This window comes from Gracilinanus agilis, chromosome 1 (assembly GCF_016433145.1).
Source record: "Gracilinanus agilis isolate LMUSP501 chromosome 1, AgileGrace, whole genome shotgun sequence".
NCBI classification, from domain to species: Eukaryota; Metazoa; Chordata; class Mammalia; order Didelphimorphia; family Didelphidae; genus Gracilinanus; species Gracilinanus agilis.
The window spans coordinates 343926324-343951194 of NC_058130.1; the positions used below are offsets into that span (position 1 = coordinate 343926324).

The following is a 24871-nucleotide window of genomic DNA, read 5'->3' on the forward strand; positions in this document are numbered from 1 at the left end:
CTTGGGACCTTGAATTGCTCTTGGTTCTTCCTTTAGAACTACCACATGGGTGAGTGAAAAGGCTGACTCCTTTTCTGGCTCCTGGAGGGACTAGCATCCAGAGAGGCCCCCTCCCCAGTCTTCGAGGAGGAGGCAAAGAGCTGGAGTCCTTGCTTAATTTACCCCTAGGCCCTTTGGCTGGGGCTTCTGGAGCCCTGATGGGCTGGAGCAAATAGTCTAGGTCTTTAAACTAGATTTCTTACTCTGCCCTCTTTCTTATTTCTCTACTTTCACTCTTTCCCTCTATTTTGTAAATAAACTGCTATAAAAGTCATTTTGACTTGAGATGTATTAATTTTGGTGACCACACTCATATATATATATATATATAGCCAACCTTATTTTTTAACTCTTACAGTCTCAAATTCTCTTTCTCCTTTCCCCTTCCAAACTCCCCTTAAAAGATGATATAACACTATCATAGATTTTACATGTGCAATCATGTAAAAATTTCCATATTAATCCTTTTGTGGAAAGAAACTTGAATGTAAAAAAACTAAGAAATTAAAAAAAAGGTTTTTTTTGGTTTGGATTAAGACTCAAGGTTTTTTTTTTTGTTTTTTTTTTTTTTTGCTGGGAACAGATTGCATTTTTTTGTCGTGAGTCCTTGGGATAGTTTTGGATCATTGTATTGCTTAGAATAGCTAATTTATTCACAGTTGTTCATTGTACAGTATTCCTGTCACTGTGTAATGTTCTTCTGGTCCTGCTTATTTCACTTTATCACAGTTCATGTAAGTCTTCCCAGGTTTTTCTGAAAGCAATCTCCTTGTCATTTCTTATAGCACAATAGTATTCTATCATAATCATATACCACAGCTTGTTCACTCATTCTCCAATTGATGGATATCCCCTCAATTTTTTATTTTTTGCCCCCCCCAAAAGAGCCGTTTAAATTATTTTTGTACATATAGATCCTTTTTGTTTTTTATCTCTTTGGGATAAACCTCATGATGGTATTGCTGGTCAAAGGGTAAGTAAGTACTGTTTTATGGCTCTGGGCACAAGTCCAAAAGTGATCTCCTAAATGATTGAATCAGTTCATAATATCTCCAACAGAGCACTCTCAATTTTCCCACATCCCTGTTTAGTTGTCTTTTTTTTTTTTCTATCATAATAACTAATCTGATAGGTGTGGGGTGGTACCTCAAAGTTGTTTTCATTCTTTTTTTGCATGACTACAGAGAACTTTAATTTGAGAACTTCCTATTCATCTCCTTTAACCATTTATCAATTGGGGAATGATTTGCATTCTTATGTATTTGACTCATTTGTATTTGAAAAATGAGACCTTTATTAGAGGGACTTGTAAAAAAAAATGTACCATTATGATTACTGTGCATTATTCTCCATCATATTTCTCCTTATTTAGTTTGTGAACTCTACCTCCCCCAATTTGCCTATTTTCTATCAGCCCTGCTTCTTTCCCCTCCTATTATCCCATAGGGTAAGATAGATTTCTCTACCCAATTTATTGTGTATGTTCTTCCCTCATTGAGCCAATTCGTATTAGAGTTAGGTTCACAAAACTCCCTCCTTACTTCCCCCATCTTCCCCTACACTTTAAAAGCTCCCCTTTGTCTATATATACTCCTAACTGCCCTAATAATAATAAAGTTCTTTAGAGTTACAAGAATCATCTCCCCATGTAGTGATGTACACAGCCTTATTTGAGTGTCTTTTGATTTTTCTTTCCTGTTTACCTTTGTGTGCTTCTTTTGAGTCTTATGTTTGAGGGCCAGATTTTCCAATCTTTTTATTAGGAATGTTGAAAAGTCCTCTATTTCATTTAATACCCAATTTTTTCCCCTGAAGGATTATTCCCAGTTTTGCTTGGTAAATGATTCTTGGTTGAAGTCTGCCCTCTGCAATATCTATTCCTGGAAGTTATCCTTTTGGGATCCCTTTCAGGAGGTCATCAATGGATTCTTTCCAATTTCTATTTTGTCCTCTGGTTCTAGAATATTAGGGCAATTTTCCTAGATTCTTGTTCAATTTCTTTTTCTGATATGGGATTATTTAAATATTCTATTTCTTCTTCTGCTAATCTAAACAATTTATATTTTTGTAAATATTCATCCATATCACCTAGATTGCTATATTTATTGCCATATAATTGGGAAAAAGAATTTTTAATGATTGCCTTAATTTCCTTTTCATTAGAGGTGAAGCCCCCCTTTTCATCTTTGATACTGTTAATTTGGTTTTTTCTTTCCTTTTTTTTATTAGATTTACCAGTACTTTGTCTATTTTATCTGTTTTTTCAAAGTACCAGCTTCTAGTCTTATTTATTAATTCAATAGTTCTTTTACTTTTGATTTTATTAATTTCTCCTTTGAGTTTTTAGTATTTCTAATTTAATTTTCCTTGATTCTTGAAAGATAATGTCTAAGCTCTTTTTCTGATCATGGCTTTCAGGTAATTTAGCAATTCTTAGCTTATCTCTCCTGGATTTGTTTTCCTGATTGTTTTTCCACTGAGTTACCTCACATTTTCTTCTATTCTTTCATTCTTTTGACTTTGTTTCTTGATGTTCTCATGGAATCATTAGCTTCCACTTTCCCATTTCTAATTTTTAAGAAATGATTTTTCTTGAGTGAGTTTTTGTATCTCCCTTTCTATTTGGTCAGTTCTGCTTTTTAAGGAGTTCTTCTCTTCATTGGATTTTTGTGCTTCCTTTACCATGCTGTTGACTTTTTTTTTCATGATTTTCCTGTCTTATTCTCATTTCTTTTCCTAAGTTTTTCTTCTACCTCTCTTATTTGATCTTTAAAGTCCACCCTTTTTTTGAGCTTCTCCATTAATTTTTTTTTGAGTGAGAGCAATTCATTTTTTTCTTGGAAGGTTTGGATTATAGCAGGATTAGCTTTGTTATCTTTTTCTGAGTTTGTGTTTTGGTCTTCCCTGTCATAAAAATAACTTTCTATATTGAGTTTCTTTAATTCTGACGTTGTTTGCTCATTTTCCCTTTTCAGCAGCTTAAAATTCGGGTCTATAACTGAGCTGAAGGGAAGCACTGTTCCAAGTTTCAGGTTCTTTGTGCAGCTACCTTCAGAGCTGGCTCTGGTAATCTATCTGCTTTCAGTTCTTCCAAGTTGATATGATTTATTAAGAAATATGTTAATACTCTCTAGACCTATGCTCTGCTCAGGGGGTAACCACAAGCATTCTTTCCAACTTGGAACTGTAACTAGTTACCTGCTGCCCCGTGGCCACAAGACTCATGTGTGCTAATTCTTCTCCTCCCCTTGAGAGTGTGCTCCAGAATTACTGCTTGGATCTGCCTATGGGCAGTGCAGAAAGAATCTTGCACCTAGAACTAGAAAAAGGACCTTTGTAACATCTTTCTAATAGTTGTTTGACCCCACCCACACACACCCCTAATCTTTCTGTGGTTGAGAACTCTGGAAGCTTTTGCTGCTGCTTCAGCTGTGCAAAGGCTAGTTGCTGTGGTGGGGCCTGTCTGGTGCACTGCTTTGTGCTTAACCTCCATCTGGTGTACTAGATCTCTCATACCAGCCTTATAAGTTGTTTTAGGCTCAACAATTAATTCACCAATTTTTTTGTGGTTTGTGCTGTTTCACAATTATTTCCAAGGCATCATATCATAGTTTTTTGGAGGGTAATTTGGTAAAGATCAGATGGTGCCATGTACTTTATCCCTATTACATAGATATTTAAAGGAAAAAGGGCTATTTAATAATTGCCATAAGAGGTTTAAACAACATGTAGTGGAAGTTCAAAGGACAGATAAATCACTTCTGGCTGAAGGTGGGGAGGAGCAGAGGAGCAGGATAAGGAAAGATTTCTTTTTCTTTTTTTAATGTAAATAGTTTTTATTTTATTATCTAGGTTATACATATACTGTCATACAAAACATATTTTCATATTGTTTATTTTTGTAAGTGAATAAATAATCTTATAAAACCAAAACCCCAAAACATATATCCAAATAAACAAATGAAAAGTCATATGCTTTCATCTTCAATTCTACTCCAACAGTTCTTTCTCTGGAGGTGGATAGCATTCTTTTTCATAAGTCCCTCAGAATTTTTCTGGATCATTGTCTTGCTAATAATTCCATAAAATTAATGTTACTGTGCACAGTGTTTTACAGAGGGAAGATTTCTTGAAGGATGTTCTACTAGAAGTAGGCCTTGAAGAATAGCTAATATTTTGAAAGATAGACGTGGAAGTAGGAATATATTCCATATGGAGGTACATGAACAGAGGCATGAGTTGGAAAAGGACAGAGATGTTGAGCTATGTGATTGTTGTCATCCATCACATATTTGAAAGGGCTGTCTTATGGAAGAGGTCTGACTCACCTATTTGGTTAACTCCAAAAGGCAGAACTAGGACCAGTGGATAAAACCTAAACAACTTTGTTATAATTAGAGCTGTCTAAAAGTAGAAATGAGCTACTTCGTAAAGTCATGAGTTCCCCATTACTGAAGATCCTAAGGGCTAGAGCTAAAAAGGGCCTTATATCATCTAGCTCAGTGGTTCCCAAACTTTTTTGGCTTACCACTCCCTTTCCAGGAAAAAATATTACTTAGCGCCCTCTGTCACATACTATCATCACCCCCTTACAGTTATTCACCACCCCCAAATGCACCTGTGGCCATTACTGCCCCCCTGGATCACTGCAGCACCCACCAGGGGGCGGTGGCGCCCACTTTGGAAATCACTAATATAGCTCATGGGTTGATAAACTACATTCCTGGCAGGCCAGATCTAGCCCACAGCCTGTTTTTAATATGGCTTGTGAACTAAGAATGATTTTTACATTTCAAATTAAAGTTTTATTGTATTTTAAAATGTAAAAATCATTCTTAGCTGAATGATCATACAGAAATAGAGTAGGGCAGTTAATTTGCCAGCCCGATCTGACCTAGTCTTTAAATTTTACAGGTGAGGCAACTGAGACCCATAGATTTTTAATGATATGAACACCTGGTTCAAGGTGACAGTGACAGCCAAGATTCAAACTTAGATGCCTTAACTTCAGCTTTAAGTGTTCTTACCAGAGATGTTGGAAGGTATGACTAGGTAAATCCCCTCCAACTGTGGGATTATAATTTCTTTTCAGAGGATGAGGAAGAGTTTGATTGGAGCACTGTTAGGATTTGTATAAAGGAAATCACAAGTGGTTGGTCTTTCTTCTTAGACTGAGAAGTTTGGGCTTTAATTTAATAGATTAAGGAGAACAGGGTGCTTGGTTTAGAAGGATTGACTATAAGTGAGCTTTTGTAGACATCTTGGTAATTTGTCAGCAATCTTCTTTTAAGTCCTTTCTGTGTCCCAGTTATTGTGCTAGGAATATAGAAACAAAAACAAGATTGTCCTGCCTTCAAGAAGCTTAACTTTCTGCTGGAAGGATACAGTAGGCTCAAAGACAAGAGAATGAGCTACATATAAGATGAACACACACAATTTGAAGTGCGAGTACCAGCAACTGAGGAAATCAAGAAAAGCCTATTGAAGGTTGTGATATTTAAAATGAACTTTGAAGGATGGCTGGTGGTCATAAGAGATGTAAGTGAAGAGTGAGAGCATGTCAGGCAGAAGGGATAGCTAGCAAAAGCATGTAGGTGGGAGTTGAAATGTTGTGCATGAGGAATGTCACATTGGCTTTGATGCTGACAGAAGTCTACTGGAACCAGATTTTCATCAGCTTTAAATGTCAGGAGAATTTCTATTTTATCTTTGAAACAATAGTTAGCCACTGAAGCTTCTTAAATTAGTGTAGTGTATCAGGATGATATTAGAAAATAAGTATTGTTTTATTAGTTTAGAGATAAGAAGTGAAGAAGCTGTCTTGAGAAAGAATTGGAGTTTGAAGCCGAGCTGAGACAGTGTGTCAATTTCAAATGTTGACAGTTGTAACGGTTTCTTTCTGTGACAGTTACTCTCTCTGGGTGTGGCAGGGACAATTGGTCTCTGGCAGTTGGCAGAGTCACACACAGGGACTCTCTCTCAGAGCTGGAGGAGGTAACATCTTTGCCTTTCTCTCTGTTTGTCTGAGGGAAAGACCTGAAGGAGTTTTAGTGTTTTCTTTTTCCAACTTGGGAAACACTATTGACTATCTGTTGCAGTTTATATATTGATTTAACTGAGTAGACCAAAGAAAATCCTGGTCTTTGGTTTGGATTCTGAGTCTGTTAAGGCTCTAGAGTCCTAATGTGATTCTTGTTGAGACTCAACCAGCTAGCCTTCGTTATTTTTATAACTTAGAGACGAAGATAAGAATTATAAGGATAGGGGACAGCTGGGTGGCTCACTGGATTGAGAGCCAGGCCTAGAGACAGGAGGTCCTAGATTAAAATCTGGCCTCAGACACTTCCCAGCTATGTGACCCTGGGCAAGTCACTTGACCACCATTGCCTAGCTCTTAGTGCTCTTCTGCCTTGGAGCCAATACAAGTGACAGTCAAATTTATGCTTTAGGAATATCAGTTTTACAGTTATAGTAAGCATGATTTGGAGAGTGGAAGGGCTAGATATAGTAGACCAGTTGGACTTACAGTAGTCCAGATGAGAATGTGTAATGAGAATGGACAGAGACCAACCAATGGGAAAGATGTTATGAAAGTATATATGTAGTAAGAATAGAGAGTTGAGGTTGATGCCAAGATTAGGGTACCTGAATGATTAAAAGAATGGTGGTATCCTTGACAGAAATAGAGGAGTAAGCAGGTGTGTGTGTAGGGAATGATTTCTGTTCTGGACATGTTGAGTGGGAAATGTTTTTGGCATATCTGGGTAGAATTGTCTAGCAGGCATTTGAACATATGTGATTGGACTTGGAGAGAGAAAGATGAGAAGGGCTATTTGTGTGGATTTGAGTGTCATTTGATAAATCTGTGGGAAGCTGGTGGGTTCACCACAATAGAGCAAAGAGAAAAATGAAAGCCCCAATATTGAACCCTCTTGTTGTACCCTTTAGGGAGCAGGTTATAGGTAATGAATCCTACAAAAGAGACTGAAAATGATTTGACTTGACTAAAGGCACATGAAATAAACCTACAACTTAAAAGAAGCACTGGCAATGAAAAAAGAATAGCCAAAAAAGCCTATTTTGGAGGTTGAATTGATAAAAATGCTTTTGAATTTCAGCTTAGCTCCAGAGTTGAAAGCCACTCTTTGCTGGAATTGGTGTTTACAGTATGTTCAGAGCTGGAGCTAGTTGTTCTGTAACTCAAACTGGCATAGCTTGAATTAGACAACTGATTGGATTTGGAGGACAAGGAAGAGCAAAAAGGAGGAGTCAGATAGGTTTGAATTTTAAAAATTTGGGTAATGGAAAAAGGAAATTAAGAGGAATAACTATTTGGCGGGGAAGATGATGATTTTGGTTTTAGATGTATTGAATATGAGTTGTTGGCAGGACCTTAAGTAAAGATGGCCAATAGGCATTTGAAAATTAGGAGAAAGAGTTCAGAAACCTGGAAAAGATTTAAAACAGCTGTTGTACAGAGTGTGATAAGACTTTCATTAGAAATGAATGAAAAGGTTGAAGAGAAGCATTGAGAATTGATCTGAGGTTAAATTAACCTATGAAGGGAGTTAAATAAAACCAGATGGGGACTAATTGGGAGAAAAGGAATAGTGGAAAGGATTAGAAGTTGTGATGAGGTCTGTGAACAGTTTCTGTGGGAGTGAAAGAGTGGAAGAGAAGGAAAGAAGGTCTTGTTCAGACAAGACAGCTAGGTGGTCCAATGGATGAAATGCTGGGCTAGGTGTTAAGAATAGCTGTGTGACCCTGGGCAAGTCACTTAATCTTTTCCTTGTATGTAAAATGAGATTGTATTGAACAGCTTTTAAAGCCCCTCTCACTTCTTAAATCTATGATCTTCTGCTTAATTTCAAGATGTTGAAGATGAAGCAGTTTCTGTTGATGAGAAAGATCTGGGTGTGACTCTTTGGGAGTGGTTGAAGTAGAGAGTAACATTGTCAGGAGTGCTGAAAACACAATAAACAATGTTTTATTTGATTCTCCTTAGTTCTGTTAATGTAGGTACTGGCAAGTTTTGTTTTAATATTGATACTAAGAAATATACTAACCATATGGGGTTTTGACTAGGGGAAAAAATGAATAAAACTTTAACTGTGTACCCTGGGATTGTTTGAACTGCAATAGAACTTAATCAGTACTTTTTAACAATAGAGTTACATTCTTAGGTTATAATAAAATCTTCCAAGTCCCTCCACTTCAGAGCTAAAGGCATTAAGAGAACTCCAGTTTGTAATTAATAATAATAATAATAATAATAATAATAATAATAATAATAATAATAATAATAAGTAACACTTATAGCACTTACTTTGTGCCTGGCAATGTGCTAAGTGCTTCACAGTTATCCCTTGATCCTTAGAATACCTTTGGGAGATAGGCATTAATCCCCATTTTACAGACAAGAAAACTGATGCAAGCAATTAGGTGATTTTGCCCAGGGTCACACAGCTAGTGTCTGAGCCTGTATTGAACTTGGCTCATTCAGACTTCAGACCCAGATCTCTGGCCACCAACACTCCAATAGCCTTCGTCTTCATAGATATAGCAGAGATGTGCCTTTCATGTTTATATAGTCATATTATTTTAGGTGCAGTGAATTTATGTGAACTAGTCAGATATGAACTACTTTATCCCTTGAGAGTTTAAGGATAGACATTTATATTTAATGTTTGCGCCCAAGGAATTCCCTCTCTGAAATTTGGTATAATTTTGAAAATTGGCACAACAGGTCTTTATCTTATCATAGTTCAATTCAGTAAACATTTTTGAACACTTGAATATTATTAAGGCATTAAATTAGGTATAGAGAAGTGATGATAAACCTTTTAGAGATTGAGTGCCCAAACTGCAACCCTCACACCACATGTGACCTCCCCCACACCCCCAACTCCTTTTACTCCAGACAGAGGAGGAAGAGCTCCCATTGGGCTACTGGGCAGAAGGGCGGGTAATGGGAGAAATGTCTTGAGGTGCACAAGGACAGGGGGCAGGGAGCAGCCCTCTCTGGCACACACTGGCATGTGCGCTATATAGGTTCTCCATAGAGGATATAAGGATGAAAATCAGCACAGTCTCTTCCTCAGAGGGTGTTCCAGTTTAATGGGAGGAATGAGATCAGAGTGTCAAACATTGGCCTACACTGTGGCCAGACTCAGATTAAAATGTAATTTGGAAATATTTGGCAAATTAATTAAAATACAATAGAACATAGATTATGTTAATCTTTGATTCTAAGTCAGTATGTGGCCCACAGAGATTCTTTTGTACAGTTTTAATGGTCTCTATTTCTATTTGAATTTGACACCACAGATTCCTCATATAGTTCCAGCAAGCATAAAATAAGGCAGAATGTGATAGAGCTAAGAAGTGGTCTCTCTGTTTGGGGATTCGGAAAGGTTTCAGGGAGCTGGTGAGTCCTGATCTGAGTTTTGAAGGAAGAGAAGGATTTCAGCAGCCCTCTAGATGAGGAAGGAATGTGTTCCAGACCTGAGGGGGGAACAGCTTGGAGGTAGGGAAATGCAGTGTGGCTGGAACATAGAGAACAAGGAGGATAATATGGAAGGTAAATTAGGAGACTAGTGTGAAAAGCCTTGCAAACTAGACTAAGGAGTTGGCATTTTGTTCTGTAAGTTGCAGTTTCAAACCTCAAGTTCTCAATTCAATACCTACCTTTTTCAGCAGAGAACTTTTGCTTCCTACTTTACAGAGAAGATTAAGAGTTTCAGGTGTGAGTTCCTTCATCTCCCTTCTTCCGTAGTTTAAATCTCTCATTTTCTTTTCTTTCTTTTTCTTTTTTGACTATTAATTTTTTCAATTACATGTAGAAACAATTTTTTAATAATTGTTTTCTGACCTTTTGCAATTCAGATTCTTTCCCTCCCTAACCTCCCCCATCCCAAGATAAACATTCTGAAATAGGCTTGTCTAGTGTTGATATGCAATATTAATTTCATATTCCTCTTATTGTTTGAAGAAGACATATATGGCACATCTCACTTTTTTCTTACTCTCAAGTTCCAGCAAGATGATCTGCTCTTTTTCCAAAGTGTATCCACCCATCCACCTGTTGCCTTCATCTCATTCTTTCTCTATATTCTACAGTGTGGTTCTTCTGGTTATCCTTTTTCTTTCTTTCACATCTTCATGTGCATTTCCTGCATCTACAAACCTGCAACTCTCTTTATCTTATTTAGGAAAACAAACTCAAACTACTCTGGCCTTACTATTCCTATAAACCATTATCCTACATGAAGTCTTTGTGTATCTTCTCAACCACTAGTGCATCTCCCCTCTAATTACCTTCTGTTTATTTTGTATATATTGATTTATATGTGAAGTTGCTTTTTAAGTATTAAAGGCTTACTTTATGTATTTATCACAATGCCTGGTTCAAAGTCAGTGCTTAATAAATGCTTGATTTCTTGATAGAATATAAATTCTTAGAGGGCAAGGACAATTTCATTGTAGTCTTTGTAGCCCTACTGCTACACACATAGTAAAGTAGGTGCTTAGAAGGGCTACTTGATTGATCTTTCATTTACTTCTGATCCATATCTATGCATAATGTTTCCTTTTGGGGGGGGGTAGGAGGGCTAGTAAAAAAGTCCCTTTCACTAATATTTTCTATTTTTCCCAGGACCCCAAACTGGTCTTCACAGACCTCTTCAGTGTCCAACAGAATTGGACCTGTATTGACTCCCTCACTAACTCTTCCCAATCTCCCTGTGTAAATAATCTATGCTAAACCTATCCACTTAATTATTAAAGTTGAAGTCAGAGCTAGATTCTTTTTTTTTTTTTTTTTAAGAAACATCCAGGTCTTTATTAATATTCATTTTTAACCTGTTTACATGCTTCATACCCCTACTTTCCCCTTCACCCCCCCTGCTCTCCCCCCACCCATGGCCGATGCACATTTCCACTGGTTGTAACATGTGTCCTTGTTTAGGGCCTATTTCCATATTGTTGTTAGTTGCATTGGCAGAGCTAGATTCTTGATCAGGAAGATGGTGGCAGAAGTGACCTAGCCACAGCAGTCTGTAGGCTGAGCCCACTTGAAGTGACTTAGAGGTCAAAGTCTCTTTTTGTAGTAATAGCTTCTTGGGAGTCAGTTGATGTAAATCAGTTTTCTAGGATCCCTCAGGAACAACTTGATACTCAATTTGTATCTGGGATATTCAATTTGGATAGCTTTCCATCTGGATAAGGAGAGAGCTTAGCTTTGGAGCTATGTCTTTGTCCACAAAATTCCTCACTCTCCCTCAACTGTCAGCTCCAGCTGCTCAGAACACCCCACTGAGAGTTTCAAGCTTCCTTTCACATTCAATTTGCTTCTTCACTTCTCTATTTTCATCTCTGACCCTTCACAATTTATCCAAATTTCTTCCTTTCATTTGTTCCCTTTGATATATGCAGAACCCACTAGTTCCCATTATGTGAATCTTTAAATACTTACCTTATTATATACTTAACTCCTTATGCTATAATCTTACCCCCAAAACAATACCCCTCCCCACTCTTTCTGTGCTACTCTTAATATACTAATTCCTAAAACCTCTTCAATGTGGCATCCATTCCTACCATGCTTAAATTATTCTTTAAATGTCACTAGAGGATTCTTTCTGGCAAATCTAGTAATCTTTTAGTTCTTATCCTGTTTGACCTTTTTTGTAGTATTTGAGCATCATCTTTATAATTTTTTTCTCTGTTAACCTCCATGGCATTGTTCCTCACCTCTCTTGCCCAGTCTATTTCTTCTTGGTCTTCTTTACTGGATCTTTTTTCTCCTCATCCTTCTGAAACTCTTTTTTTCTCTTGATATTTTTCCCTCTTGCCAATCTCATTCATCTCCTATAACTTCTATTTGTTTGATTTCTATTTAGCTTCTTTACTTTTTTCATTTTCAGCACTTTTTAAATTTTTTTTATTTTTTATTTAAAAATTTTTTTTTAGAAAACTTTTCCATGGTTACATGATTCTTGTTTTTACTTTCCCCGTCACCCCTCTTCACCCCCTCCTCATATCCAACGCGCATTTCCATATTTAGCTTCTTTATTAAAAGCCTCAACCTCCCTCTCTCTCTGCCTTTCTCTCAGAACTAGTTGTATAATATCAAATGCTTGTTAGATACCTCCATCCTGGCTATCTTATCATGATACCATGCTAAGTTTCTTTTAACTGGTTTCCTCGTATTCATTCCTCCCTCCATTCCAACATTCACCCAAAATCTAATAATGTGAGAGGGTCACTTCCCTATTCAGAAAACTTCATTGGATCCCCCATTATATCCTGAATAAAATACTAAATGCTTTATTTTGGCAGTTTAGGTAATTTGTTATGACAATTAAAAACTTAATATTGCTAATGTTATAATTATTATTTGATGTTATATTTATGATGATAAGACTCCAATATGGAGTCACTTAGGCTAAACAGTCTTGATACCTATAGACAAAACAGTGCTCTTTCCCACTGTAACCTCTTGAATCAGGTATGTAAGGCTTGCATCTTTTTGATTGGATGAAGTCCTGATCCACTACAGGACCCTTAATAAGCCATTCTTCTGCCTTTTTTTTTTTAAACCCTTGTACTTCGGTGTATTGTCTCATAGGTGGAGGATTGGTAAGGTTGGGCAATGGGGGTCAAGTGACTTGCCCAGGGTCACACAGCTGGGAAGTGGCTGAGGCCGGGTTTGAACCTAGGACCTCCTGTCTCTAGGCCTGACTCTCACTCCACTGAGCTACCCAGCTGCCCCCCTCTTCTGCCTTTTTTAACATTAGATCCTTCCACCAGTTTGTGATCCAGATAAAGAAACTCCCTCTACTGGAACCTCTCTGATATTTTACAAATTCCCCAAGAATTTTTCTACCATATCTAGGACTTATTAGGAATGTTCTCTCCTTCATCTGGCATTAATTACCTGTTCTCAACCAAGCCATTTCTTAGAGTGTGTAATCTTGCCACCCAAACCCTATTTTTTAGCATCTTTCTGCTCTAATGTTAATGTGTCTCCCTCACCTCTGGCTGGGTTCAGTTTCTTGCTTGTGGGGACAAACCTATATTTATATAGCCATATAATATATGTATATTCTTTGCTTGAATATAGCATTGTGTAACAGAAAAGGTCACGATGACACCATTTTCTGAGTACCAATTTTGTAGAATTCCTGAACCTGTATTTACTTTGACTTGAGCTTTGAGGTCAAATAAAGCATTCACATTTTGGATCCAACCTACTTCTCTAGCTTTCAGTGGCCCCTGTAATTTGCCCACTCTGTTCCCTATGCCTGGAGTAGATTTCTTTCCATATCTTTATCTGCTGAAAGCTTCTTCTAAGACCTAGCTCAAGCCTCAACTATTATGTCTTCCTTTTCAAGTCTCTCATTCTTTTTGGCCACTCCTGTCCATTTAATTTTTTTGTCTTTATTCTTCTGTATACCTTTTATGTACTCTTAAATTTTTCATTTTTGTAATTCATGACTAAAATTGCCTGGTAGTTATTTATATACTCAGTTCTTCACCTTTCTCAGGTTGTAAGCTCTTAATTTTGGGAATGTCATTTTTCGTTGTTGTCTTCAGTGTAATAAATACTAAATTAAAATTAAACTTTTAAACCCATAATGGGAAAACTACAGTTGGTGGCCCAGATGGGGCCCCCTGAAATGTTCTACCAGGTCAAGTGACATTATTCCTAATCTGACAAATACAATGAGTAGGATACAATACAAAGAAACTTCCAAAGAGTTGCCTTTGGCTGACAGATGAGCATTTCTTCCTTTGACCCCCTCTTTAAAAAGTTTGCCCATCACTGTTTTAAACTAATTAAACTAATGTGAAAACTCTGACTTGCTGCTGTTGAAAGTTTAGACAATACCATTTAAATTTATACTATCACAAACCCTTTACAAACATGAATGTCAGGTCTTCCTGTATTTTGTTAGAGAATATCATTTTCTGGACATCTGGAATCATAGAGCCTATGAATTTATTTCTGTAATGTTACAGTTCTTTTGGAATTAGTATTTTTCATAGGTCTCTATGTTGTTAAGGAGAAGAAAGGGTCAAAAGATAAACCTCAATTTATATGTTTATTCACTAAAAAAAAATCTTAAATTGACATGTTCTCAAAAAAGTTAAAAAATGCTTTTTGAAAGTTTTCTTCAACTATATAACCTATACACAGGACAAAAAAATTCTTTTTTTCTTGAATGATAGGTATTTAAGTAGTTCTTTATTTCTTTGGGTCTGAGATAGTTGTTTATTCCTGTTTTAATATTATTCTGTAATACTAAGTATAAAATATATTGAGAAAAATATTTTTTCCCCTTTTCCTCCTTCAGGAGTGATAGTTCCTTCAGATTCTTTGTATTCTTCTTTGTGTATATTTGTCAATTTGCTGTACATGTGCTTCAGGCTGCAGGATTTCAGAGCTGGGGCAATTGGTAAGTTATTTAATTCTAATTATTTCTATTTTAATTTTCATGATCTAATGTTTTCATAATAGTATTTTAGATTTCAGAGATGTAATACAGATAAGGAATTCAATACTATGATATAAAAATGTCCAAAATAATTTTTATCATTTTTTAACCTAGATTAGCAAAATATTGTTCAAAGATTACATTTGAGCTAAAAATGGTTGTTTTGAAGATTATATTCACACAATTGTTTAAAAAATAGATTGAACATGAAATTTGAAAACCAATTTGTTTTCTGTAAGTGGTACTAACATTTTAAGTCTATAAATAGCAAGCCTCTAGTATGAATTTCTTCTCTTTATACTTGGTCTGTTCTACCTTTTCTCCTTCATCTTTTGAGATGGTGTTTTCCATATGTGGTCCATAAGGGTGATGAGGTAATAAAGCCTGAACTTAAACTATCACTGTTGTTGCTTAGAACAGATCTCTGTAGAGTGATCAGCAGAGGTCTCTGCCATCTCAAACTGATTTGTTGTTTCTTCTGCTTTTGTCCCAGGTTATTTTTTCTGTCCTTCCTTAGCGTGGTTACAAAGCAAACTCTCCACCGGTTTATTTTACCCTCTACTGGTTTTCACTTTTTTGTGATACAGTCATAGAATCATAATCTTTTTGGTCACAATAACCTTTACACTTGTGCTTTTTAGGGATAGGGACTAGACCTGTGAATTTACTGGTCTAGGGAACTCCTGGATGAGGAAATTCCCTCTACCAATGCCACTACCACCTTCTCTGCAATTTAATAGTTTTAAAGAATCACCTAGAGCAAAGATGTCAAGCATGCTTCTTTTCTCCCCACTCCCAATTCTGAATGAGGTACTGCCCAATCGGGTTAAAATGTAATTGGGAAATATCTGACAAAATAAAAATGCAATAGAATATAATGTTAATGTAACCTTTTTAAGTCAATATGTAGCCTACAGGATGTAGGGTGTAATAGCTTCCTTTCTATTTGACCTTGGCACTCCTAACCTAGAGCACTGAGAGATTAAATGACTTCCCCAAGGACACATAGCCAGGTATGCTGGGCAAGAGGTATAATTGGTGGGCCCAGTTCGGGCTCTTACCTTGTTAGTTTAGGATTGGTGTTGGAATGAGACTCATTTCATCATTTAACAGTTAACAACGGGATATTTATTTATTCATAACACAGAAAAGATATTCAATAAGATTATATCCCTACTTAGCTTAGACAGATCAAGTCCTTGTCACCTCTCTTTGGAAATGTGTCTGTTCAGCTGTGTAAGGGGTGGTGGTTCAAATGATGTTGGGACACATGCCAAGTCTGAGGGGTCCTAACTCCATGTAGAAGGCCATTTTTTGCCTGCAGATAAATAGGAAGACACTTAATTATGGCCACAGGCATGAGGAAGTTACTTCAAAAGATAGCTTGAGGGCAGCTGGGTAGCTCAGTGGAGTGAGAGTCAGGCCTAGAGACAGGAGGTCCTAGGTTCAAACCTGGCCTCAGCCACTTCCCAGCTGTGTGACCCTGCGCAAGTCACTTGACCCCCATTGCCCACCCTTACCAATCTTCCACCTATGAGACAATACACCGAAGTACAAGGGTTTAAAAAAAAAAAAAAGATAGCTTGATCTCTAGTCCCTTAGATAATCAAGTTAGGGGTAGGGCAGGTTTGTCACCTTTCAGGGAAAAAATTTATTTAATCTTTCAGAGTGGGGTGGGAGAAGTCTGGTAGATAGTCCTTCTGTCAGATAGAACTCCAAAACAGGTTTTTCTCCCTTCATTTGCCTTCCCTGACCATTGTTTTCAATTACGTTTAAAAACCAATTTTTAATACTTAAAAAAAAATTTGAGTTCCAAATTCTTTCCCTCTTCACCCCTCTTCCAAAACAGCAAGCAATTTGATATGGTCAAATGCAGGTTTTTCTGATTTAAGGTTAGCTATACCTCATTATCTCTTGTGTTTCTTTTAAGCAAGTAAAAAAGAAACTTTTTTTCTCAACACAGGTGTATAGTTCAGTTGGTTGTTACAGTCTGCTGCAATACAGAAAAGTTTTTATCCTGCCTATTTCTTTAGGATTTAGACATGCTTACTAAGTACAATAATTAGTCCCTGCTTTTCTAACTTATGACGAATGACTTAATTTTCCTCTGTGTGCCTAGCCCTTTTTTTGCCAGTTGGGATGACTTGAGGAATTAGTGACTTAAGGAGGCATCTTCTCTTGTAAGTGTAGATTTCTAGAAAATTAATGTATTACTGGTGCCCACGAGTGTCTGTACCTACTCTCTAAACTTCATGTTAGAAAAATTATTACTGCCATGGGAAAGACGATATCACAGAATTGAAAGGGACCTCATAGCAGCCATCTATTCTAATCTATTCCTGAATAAGAATCTCCTCTAAACCTCGAGAATGGGTCACTAGGCATTGTTTGAAGATTTCTAGTGAAGGAAGCCTTCTAGGCCCAAATAGATTGTTTCTGAGTTTCTTTCCAAAGTTGAACTTGTGTGATTCTGCTTTTCTTTAACTTCCATCCATTGATCTTCTGGGACCAAGCAAAACATGTCCAAAGTCTCTTCCATATTGTAGCCCTTTAAAATATTTGAAGATAGCTATCCTGTCCCCTCCTAAGGCTTGAGGCTGCACATACGAATTACTTTTGCCATTTCTCATATGGCACCATGTGGGAAGCCCTATTACTGTAGGCTTTCTGGATTTTCCTAAAAATGTGGCTTCTAGAACTGAGCACAGTATCCTAGCTGATGTCTGACTAGGATAGGATACAGTGGGACTATCACTAGTCCTGGATACCTGCTAGGTCTCATGAAACAAATTCTTCATTTATTCAGACTTAAATTCATGACTTTTTTTGGTGGCCATGTCACTTTACACCCTGCTAAAATCCCTAGATCTTTTTCAGATTTGCTTCTTTGAGGTTACTTTTTTTGAGTATAATAAAAACATATAGGTGGGTATAATATGGGTATGGGTATACATATGTCCATATTAAATTTCATATTATTAGATTCAATCCAGTGTTCTACTCTACTGTCTTGAACCTTTTTTTTTTTTTTTTTTTTTTTGATCTTGAATGTCTTCCAGTTGGTCAGCTATCTGAATTTCCTTCCATATGTCATTTTGGTATCTTTCATCTATGACATTATACAAACAATTGAAAAAAATTCTTAAATAGCATAGGCCAAAAAAGAGATTCATTAGGTCACTGCTAGAGACTTCTTTCCAAAATGATATCAAGCTACTAGTGACTCTTTTAGGGGGTTTATCTGTTCAACTGTTTCTGAATTCATCTAACTATTGTTGTCTAGTTCATATCTTGCCATATTTTCCTCAGTTATTTCATGAGATATTTATTCAAATGCTTTGCTAAAATTTAGGTAAGTTCTATTAAATTTTCCTGATTTACCAGTTGAATAAAGAAAAAATAAAATAAAAATAAAATAAATAAAATAAAATAAAGAAAAAAGGTTATTTTGTTTTGTTTTAAATACATTTATAGTGATATCTTTTCCCTTTACATCATTTAGGTTTCCCCTCTGCATTCCTCTCCTTCCACCTCACCCAAGAACTATCTGTTCTTTATAACAAAAATCTTTTTTTTAAAAAGAGAAGATTTAAAAAACAAACAAACCCAGCAAAACTGATCAACCATATCCCTTGATCTTTTCCCTTCTTCCTATTTCTCCCTTTTCAATGGAGTAGGGAGATATTTTCTTGTAATGTTTCTTCTTTGGGGCCAAATTTGATCTTTATAATTTTGCAGCATATTCCAATTGTTTTTTTGGCTATTGCCCTTTTGATTTACATTGTTGTATTGTGTTGTAGAACACTAGTGCCTTCCTCCTAAGATTATCTACAGTTATACCATCTATTGTTAGTAGGTTTTCTCCCCCAATCAGATTGTGAACATCTTGAGACCAAGACTGTTTCTGCCTTTCTTTATATCTCTAGGTCTAAACCTACTTCCTTGTACATTAGTAGGCATTTTCAAAATGCTGTTGGCTTGTAAATAATTAAATATAAGGTAGTGTGGACACTCACATTTGGAGAGAATCAAGAAAGGTGGTGTCCAAGCTGTATCTTAAAGGATGAGAAGGTCTCCATGAGGTGAAGTTAAGGAAAGAGTATATTTCAGTTATGGAAGCTAGCTAGTGCAGTGGTATGGAGGAGGGGAGAGGGTCATGTGTAAGTGAGGAACAGAGAAGTCCAGTTTAGCTTACAATTGATCAGTAGCCCTTTCTACAATGAGTGTCATAGGGATAATTTTTTTTCTTGTTGCAGCAGGTGCTGTTACCCTGAAAATATTCTATATTTTTCTAAAAACATATTCTTGCCCATAACCATATTTTTGTGCCAATTTATATATAAAGGTATTTTTTTATCCACTGTTGTGGATAAAATCTTTAAAATAAATTTTAAAAATGTTTAAATCTTAAACATTTCTTAGTATATTTTTTCTTAGTATATATTTCTTTGTATAACCTAAGCATTTGACATTGAGGAAAAGAGGAAATTTTAAATGTTTAACCATAAAATAATTCTTGACTAAATGTATGATTAGGAAGTCCTTAAGAGTTCAGAGATTTTTCATTATTTTAATGTGTCAGAAGCACTTTACTTCACATTAAAATAATATCTTGTGCCAATCAAGCCCTACTCCAGAGCCTCATGCTAGCTTGGAAGTGGCCTGAGATTTTCAAAGGCAGTGCTGGTGCTATATTCTGTTAGTCTACGAAGAGAGATTGACTTTTGGAGGTGCTTTTTCTTAAATGTTTTAAGTTTAGCTAGGTGGCTCAGTGGATTGAGAGTCAGGCCCAGAGATGGGAGGTCCTGGGTTCAAATGTGGCCTCTGACACTTCCTAGCTGTATGACCCTGGGCAAGTCACTTGACACCCATTGCCTAGTCCTTCCACTCTTCTGCCTCAGAACCAATACAGGGTATTGATTCTAAAATGGAAGGTAAGGTTTAAAAAAAAAAGTTTTGAGTTTAGACTCAGTGTGTTTGTCTGGGGTGACTCATTACTAAACCATTAGTTAAGGAAGGTTTTTTTGGCCATAACAATTTCATGAAAAACAGTCAACTAAAACAGAGGTGTCAAACACTCTGCCAGTGGGAACCTGTAGCCCTCACATTCCTGTGATCCAAATTTAAAGGTAATTGGGAAATATTTGACAAAATGTTTTAAAATACAATAAAAGATAGATATTTCACTTCAAAACTAAGTATGCAATCAGCAGGGATCCTTATGTATGGCATATTAGTTATATAGCCCCATTTCTATTTGAGTTGTACACAACTAGATGAAGACATAATCAGTGGAGAAAATTGTCACACTTAATAATGAAATCTGTGTTGCAGGTACCTATTTTTTGAAGTATCTAGGCATAGAAGTATCTTAGAAAAATGGTTTTGTGAAAATTTTAACGTGTTTAGTATAATTATTATCCTTTTAACTTTTACACTACTAATATGATAATTAGTATACTATATACTATTATACTATTGTATTGAGATAAAAGTTGTTACATAGCACGTGCATAGGGTCATCCATATAAAACAAAATATAATTCAGAGACCTTAAGTGACCCATGTTTTTAGAAAAGTGAGGTGACCACTTTAAAATTTATTTTAAAATTTGAGTTAATGTAAATATGTTTCCTTTGTCTTTCTTGTTATAACTCAGTGGTTGGATTTCATCCTTAACTGGACTCAACAAAAGTATTCCTGTTGGAATCATGATGATGATCATAGCAGCACTTTTCACAGCATCTGCAGTTATCTCTCTAGTTATGTTTAAAAAGGTAAGAGGAGTCCTATAACTTTAGATTTTATTGTTAAGTTTTTAACTTTTTGTTTTTATGTAACCTAGTATCAGCACCCTCTGCATATAGCTCATTAAACCTTGAGCTTAATCAGATGTACTGGGCATACTTTTGTCTTCTAGGAGAGCACTAAAAAGCCCATGGAGCCACATTTTATTATTACCTCACATTCTATTCAGGAAGGAAGAAAATGAGAGACTCCTTTATTCTGCCCCCTGCCTTCCTCTCTTCCATCTCCCCATGAGGATGTGGCTAGTGACCCTTCTTCCAAGCTTTTTAAATAATGGCAGATAGGATCATGGATGTTGGGAAGCGACCTTGTTCAAGCCTCTCATTTTACAGCTGGGGAAACTGAAACTGAGAAGGCTAAGTGACTTGGCTGAGGTCACAGAGGGAGTAAACATCACTGGTGGGATTTGAATGCAACTTCTCTGACTCTATAGACAGTGAATGTTCTTTTTGTTATACTACAGTATCATATTGCAGGGAGGTGAAAATGTCTTTTTTGTTGCCTAGAAACAGTCCTTCTTTGTATTATTAGTCTATCTATCCTCCTCTATTAAATACTAGTAGTAGTAGTAGTAGTAGTAGTAGAAGTAGTAGTAACAAACAACAACAATAATAATAATTAGCTAGCATTTGTACATTATTTTGTGCCAGGCACTATGCTAAGTACTTTACAGATATTATCTCACAACACTGGGAGATAGGTGCTGTTATTCTTCCCATTTTACAGTTGAGGAAATAGGTTAAATGATTTGCCCAGGGTCAGACTTACCCAAGGTCCTGAGATGGCTTTGAACTCAGGTCTTCCTGACTTCAGGCCTAAGGCTCTATCCACTACTCTGCCTTGCTGCTTATCTGTCTTTTTGGAATTGAGGTAGGTGAGGATGAGAATTGAATTAGGAAGAATTATGCTAATGTTTGAAGCTTAGAGCTGAGCTTAATTATATAACTTCTAGGATTGCCATGAAGATTAAAATGAAATGATATAGGTAACTCTGCTTTAGGGAAGTATAGTGTTTTACAAACATAGGGTATTATTGCCTTCTCTGAAAGAACTCAACTGAGTACATGAAGTATTAAGAGTGTAACACTTCACGCACTTAGATACCTTAGAAACATATTATCATGAAACAAAAAGAAAATGGTGGCCATATTTAGACAAAAGAAAAACTCTAGCATGTTAGACACTCCCAGAACAGAAAGGAAAATAGGAGAGGAAATAGGAGCTGTTTGCACTCCTATATAATAGTATGCTTCTTCCCCACTCCCTCAGTCCTACCAATTAAAATAACCTTTAGTGTAGGGGCCATAAGACACTCCCCTTGCAAATGGTGCCTAAAATGGTTACATTTAATTGTTGAATTGACTAGTCCTGTGACATAGGTTCCTTCTAACCCTAGGTTTTTATGGGATTATTTCTGAAGTTAAGAACAAATTGGTACTTTTGGTGTGAAGTGGTGACATGACATCAATGCTATATGTTGTTCATCTCTCGTCTGAATTATTTGGGACAAATTATTCTCCTTTTGAATTATTTTACATAATGAAAAAATTATTTGTAAAGAAACTAACCATGGTAGTAACTTGTTATTTATGGGAAATTTATTATGAATTCACTTTTAAGACAATAGATTAAAAAAAAAAAAAACAACACCCTTACCTTCCATATTATAAGCAATACTGTGTATTGGTTCCAGTTCAGAAGAGTGGGAACAGGTAGGCTAAGGGGTTAAAGTGACTTGCCCAGGGTCACAAAGATAGGAAGCATCTGAGGCCAGATTTAAACCCAGGGCCTCCCTTCTCTCAGCCTGGCTCTCAGTCCACTGAGCTACCCAGCTGCCCCTGGCAATAGATTATAGTAAGGTGAGAAACACCACCTTTTTTCTTTTTCTTTTTTTTTTAACTGTGGCATTTTGTACATCGGAACTTCCAAAATTAAGCCACGCATTAGCTTTTGTTTTTGTAACATTTTGGGACAGTGAATAAATATCAACAAAGCCCATTTTTGAATATGGTTATTATCCCTCTTTTATAAAAAGAAGTCAAAGGGAAAAAATCCATTTTCTGTCCTCTTAAATTTGTTCTTGCAATAACTTTTTGCAGTAATTTAGTTTTTTCTCCTCCCATCCCCATTTGTCCAAGTAAGTGGGCCCCAATTAAAATGTTACTCTTTCATAAAGCTTTTTTAGCACCCTGTTCTTGGTGATTGCTGCCACATCATGGTTTAGAAAGTACATATTGTAGCAGAGGTGATCATCGTAGGATTTTAGAGTTGGAATAATAACTCTAAACATTTATATGGCACTTAAAGTTTTGCCCAAGTGCTTTCTTCCTAACAGCCCTATGAGGTATAGTACCAGTGCTGTTTTCCTTTTTTATATTAAGAAACTAAGATTTGGAGAGGTTGTAATTTGCCCATGATCATATCCCAGCTAGTCATTTTCCAAGATGAGAGTCAAAGTCAGGTCTCCTGACTGTTAGTTAAGTTTGTCACTTTTATCTCCTGTGTCACACTGGAGTTTTCAAAAGGACTTCAAAAGTTGAATGATATGACCTTTATCTGAAAGAAAATTCTGTCTCTAACATCCAAGACAGATTGTCGCTCAGCTTTCACTTGAAGTCTCTTTAGTGAAGAGAAATTTGATCCTTTTCAAAGTAATGTGTTTTGGATAGCTCTGGTGTTAGGAAGGTTTTCTTTGTATTAATTTGAAATCTATGTCCCTGCAACTTGTACCTTGACCCTAGTTCAATATTGTCCCCACCCAAGGCCAATTAAAACAAGCCAGAAGTTTCCCTTTTACCTGATAGCCCTTCACCAGGTGGAAACTATGATTCTGCCTCCATCTCTGTCTTGTCCAGGTACCACGAAAGCATTGGTGGTCAGATGTTGCTGACCTTCAAGTCATTTTATTGTATTCCTCTTATAGGCTAGTTTAGTGATCCTTCAAGAGACAACATGATAGAGAAAAGGCCTGTGGATTGAGAGACTGGGGCTTGGACTTGGCCTCTGACACTGTTAACCTAACTTTGTGACTGTGGGCAAGTCACATAACAACCTCTCTATGTTTTCTTGTCTATAAAATAGATAATAGCTGTAGAATTTATTGTGCAGGGTTATTTTGAGGACCAAATGAGGTATTTCTTCTGTGTAAAGTGCTAAAGAGTCATAGAAATATCAGCTATCTACTATCATTAATCCTCCTTTAATTAATAATAATTAAAAACAGAAATGAGTTTAATGTGATATGACATGTTTTTGAACCCATACTGGCTCATAGAAGTCAGCAGTTTCCTTTCCAAGTGTTCACAAACCCATTCCTTCCATAAGTTTAATTCTTGAATTTTTTGCTAGAGATGGAAGTTAAGTGCCTTAGCAGTAGTTTGATGAGTGTTCCTTTTTCCTTTTTAAAATTAGAACATTTGCCCATTTCCAGTCCTGTGGCACTTCTCATATGTATATGATTTTTTTCAGAAGTTGCCAATAGTGGCTTCAAATTCATAGCTGTATGTTCCTTCAATACTCTGAGATGTCGTTTGGTCCATAATCATTCTTATGCATTAAAAAGATAAGTTTTGAAGTTGTATCCAGGGTGAATTGAAGTGAAGAGAGCCTGGAGGCAGGGTGGTTATTTCAAAGCTATTATAGTTGAGACAGGAGATCATGATGGCCTGAATCAGGGTGATGGAAATGAAAAAAGGAGGGGTTAAATATCAGTTATTGCTGAGAACTTGGTAATGAATTGGTTATAAGGAAGAAGGGGGGGACCCCTGCAGACTTAAGAGTGGAAGTGATATTGGCACAGAGGCAAAGGAAGCAGGATTCAGAGGAAATAGGAATTCAATTTTAGACAGCATACTGAGTCTGAGCTAGAATTGTGAGATTAATTATGAATAGTTCTAACAAAAACTACTTTCCGGTTATTATTTTTCTTTCTTATGTTCTTTCCCCCCCCCCCCCCCCACACATACAGACACAGAACTAGCTATTTTTCAAGCCCTTAAGATCCATATGTTGTTGGCCATTAGTTGTATCCACCAGGGGTCAGGCTCATCATTAAGTTACAGGCCTATAAAGGAACCTATGTCCTTGTAACTAGCCTTTTGAGAATTGCATTTTAGGTTATTATTACATCCCTTTTCCATCACATTATGAAAGTGCTACATGAGTTATGTTTACTTTATAAATTGAAGTAAGAGAGAATGAATAATTAAAGATTGTGTGATAGCCTTAGAGGAAAATTGGGAACATTTTTGAATGTTAGAGTTTGAATAATCACTTACATATAGAGACTCACTTTGAATATTGCCTTAAAAAACAATTCAAATTTAACTTAATTTTTTAATCCTACTATGCTTTAAATGATTGATGTGGCAGATACTTTGTCATATGTCCAAAAGAACCATTTAAAATACAGTCACTGGAAGAGGGGTAACCTCCTTCCCCCTCTCCCCCCATTGTGGGTTATAAACTGATAGTGTTGATTGCTATATTTCCCATCAATTTGCTGCCTCTTTTTGACTTTGAATTGT

General features: G+C 36.4%; 1 protein-coding gene across 3 annotated transcripts in view; it reads left to right on the top strand.

Moving 5' to 3' along the window:
* Positions 1-24871, top strand: part of SCAMP1 (secretory carrier membrane protein 1) — a 100576-nt gene that overhangs the window by 70200 nt on the left and 5505 nt on the right. For all 3 annotated transcript variants that reach the window (XM_044663220.1, XM_044663228.1, XM_044663237.1), the window contains 2 exons: positions 14397-14498; positions 20197-20314. In XM_044663220.1, the coding sequence (XP_044519155.1) occupies positions 14397-14498; positions 20197-20314 (220 nt within the window). The remainder of the gene's footprint in view (positions 1-14396; positions 14499-20196; positions 20315-24871) is intronic.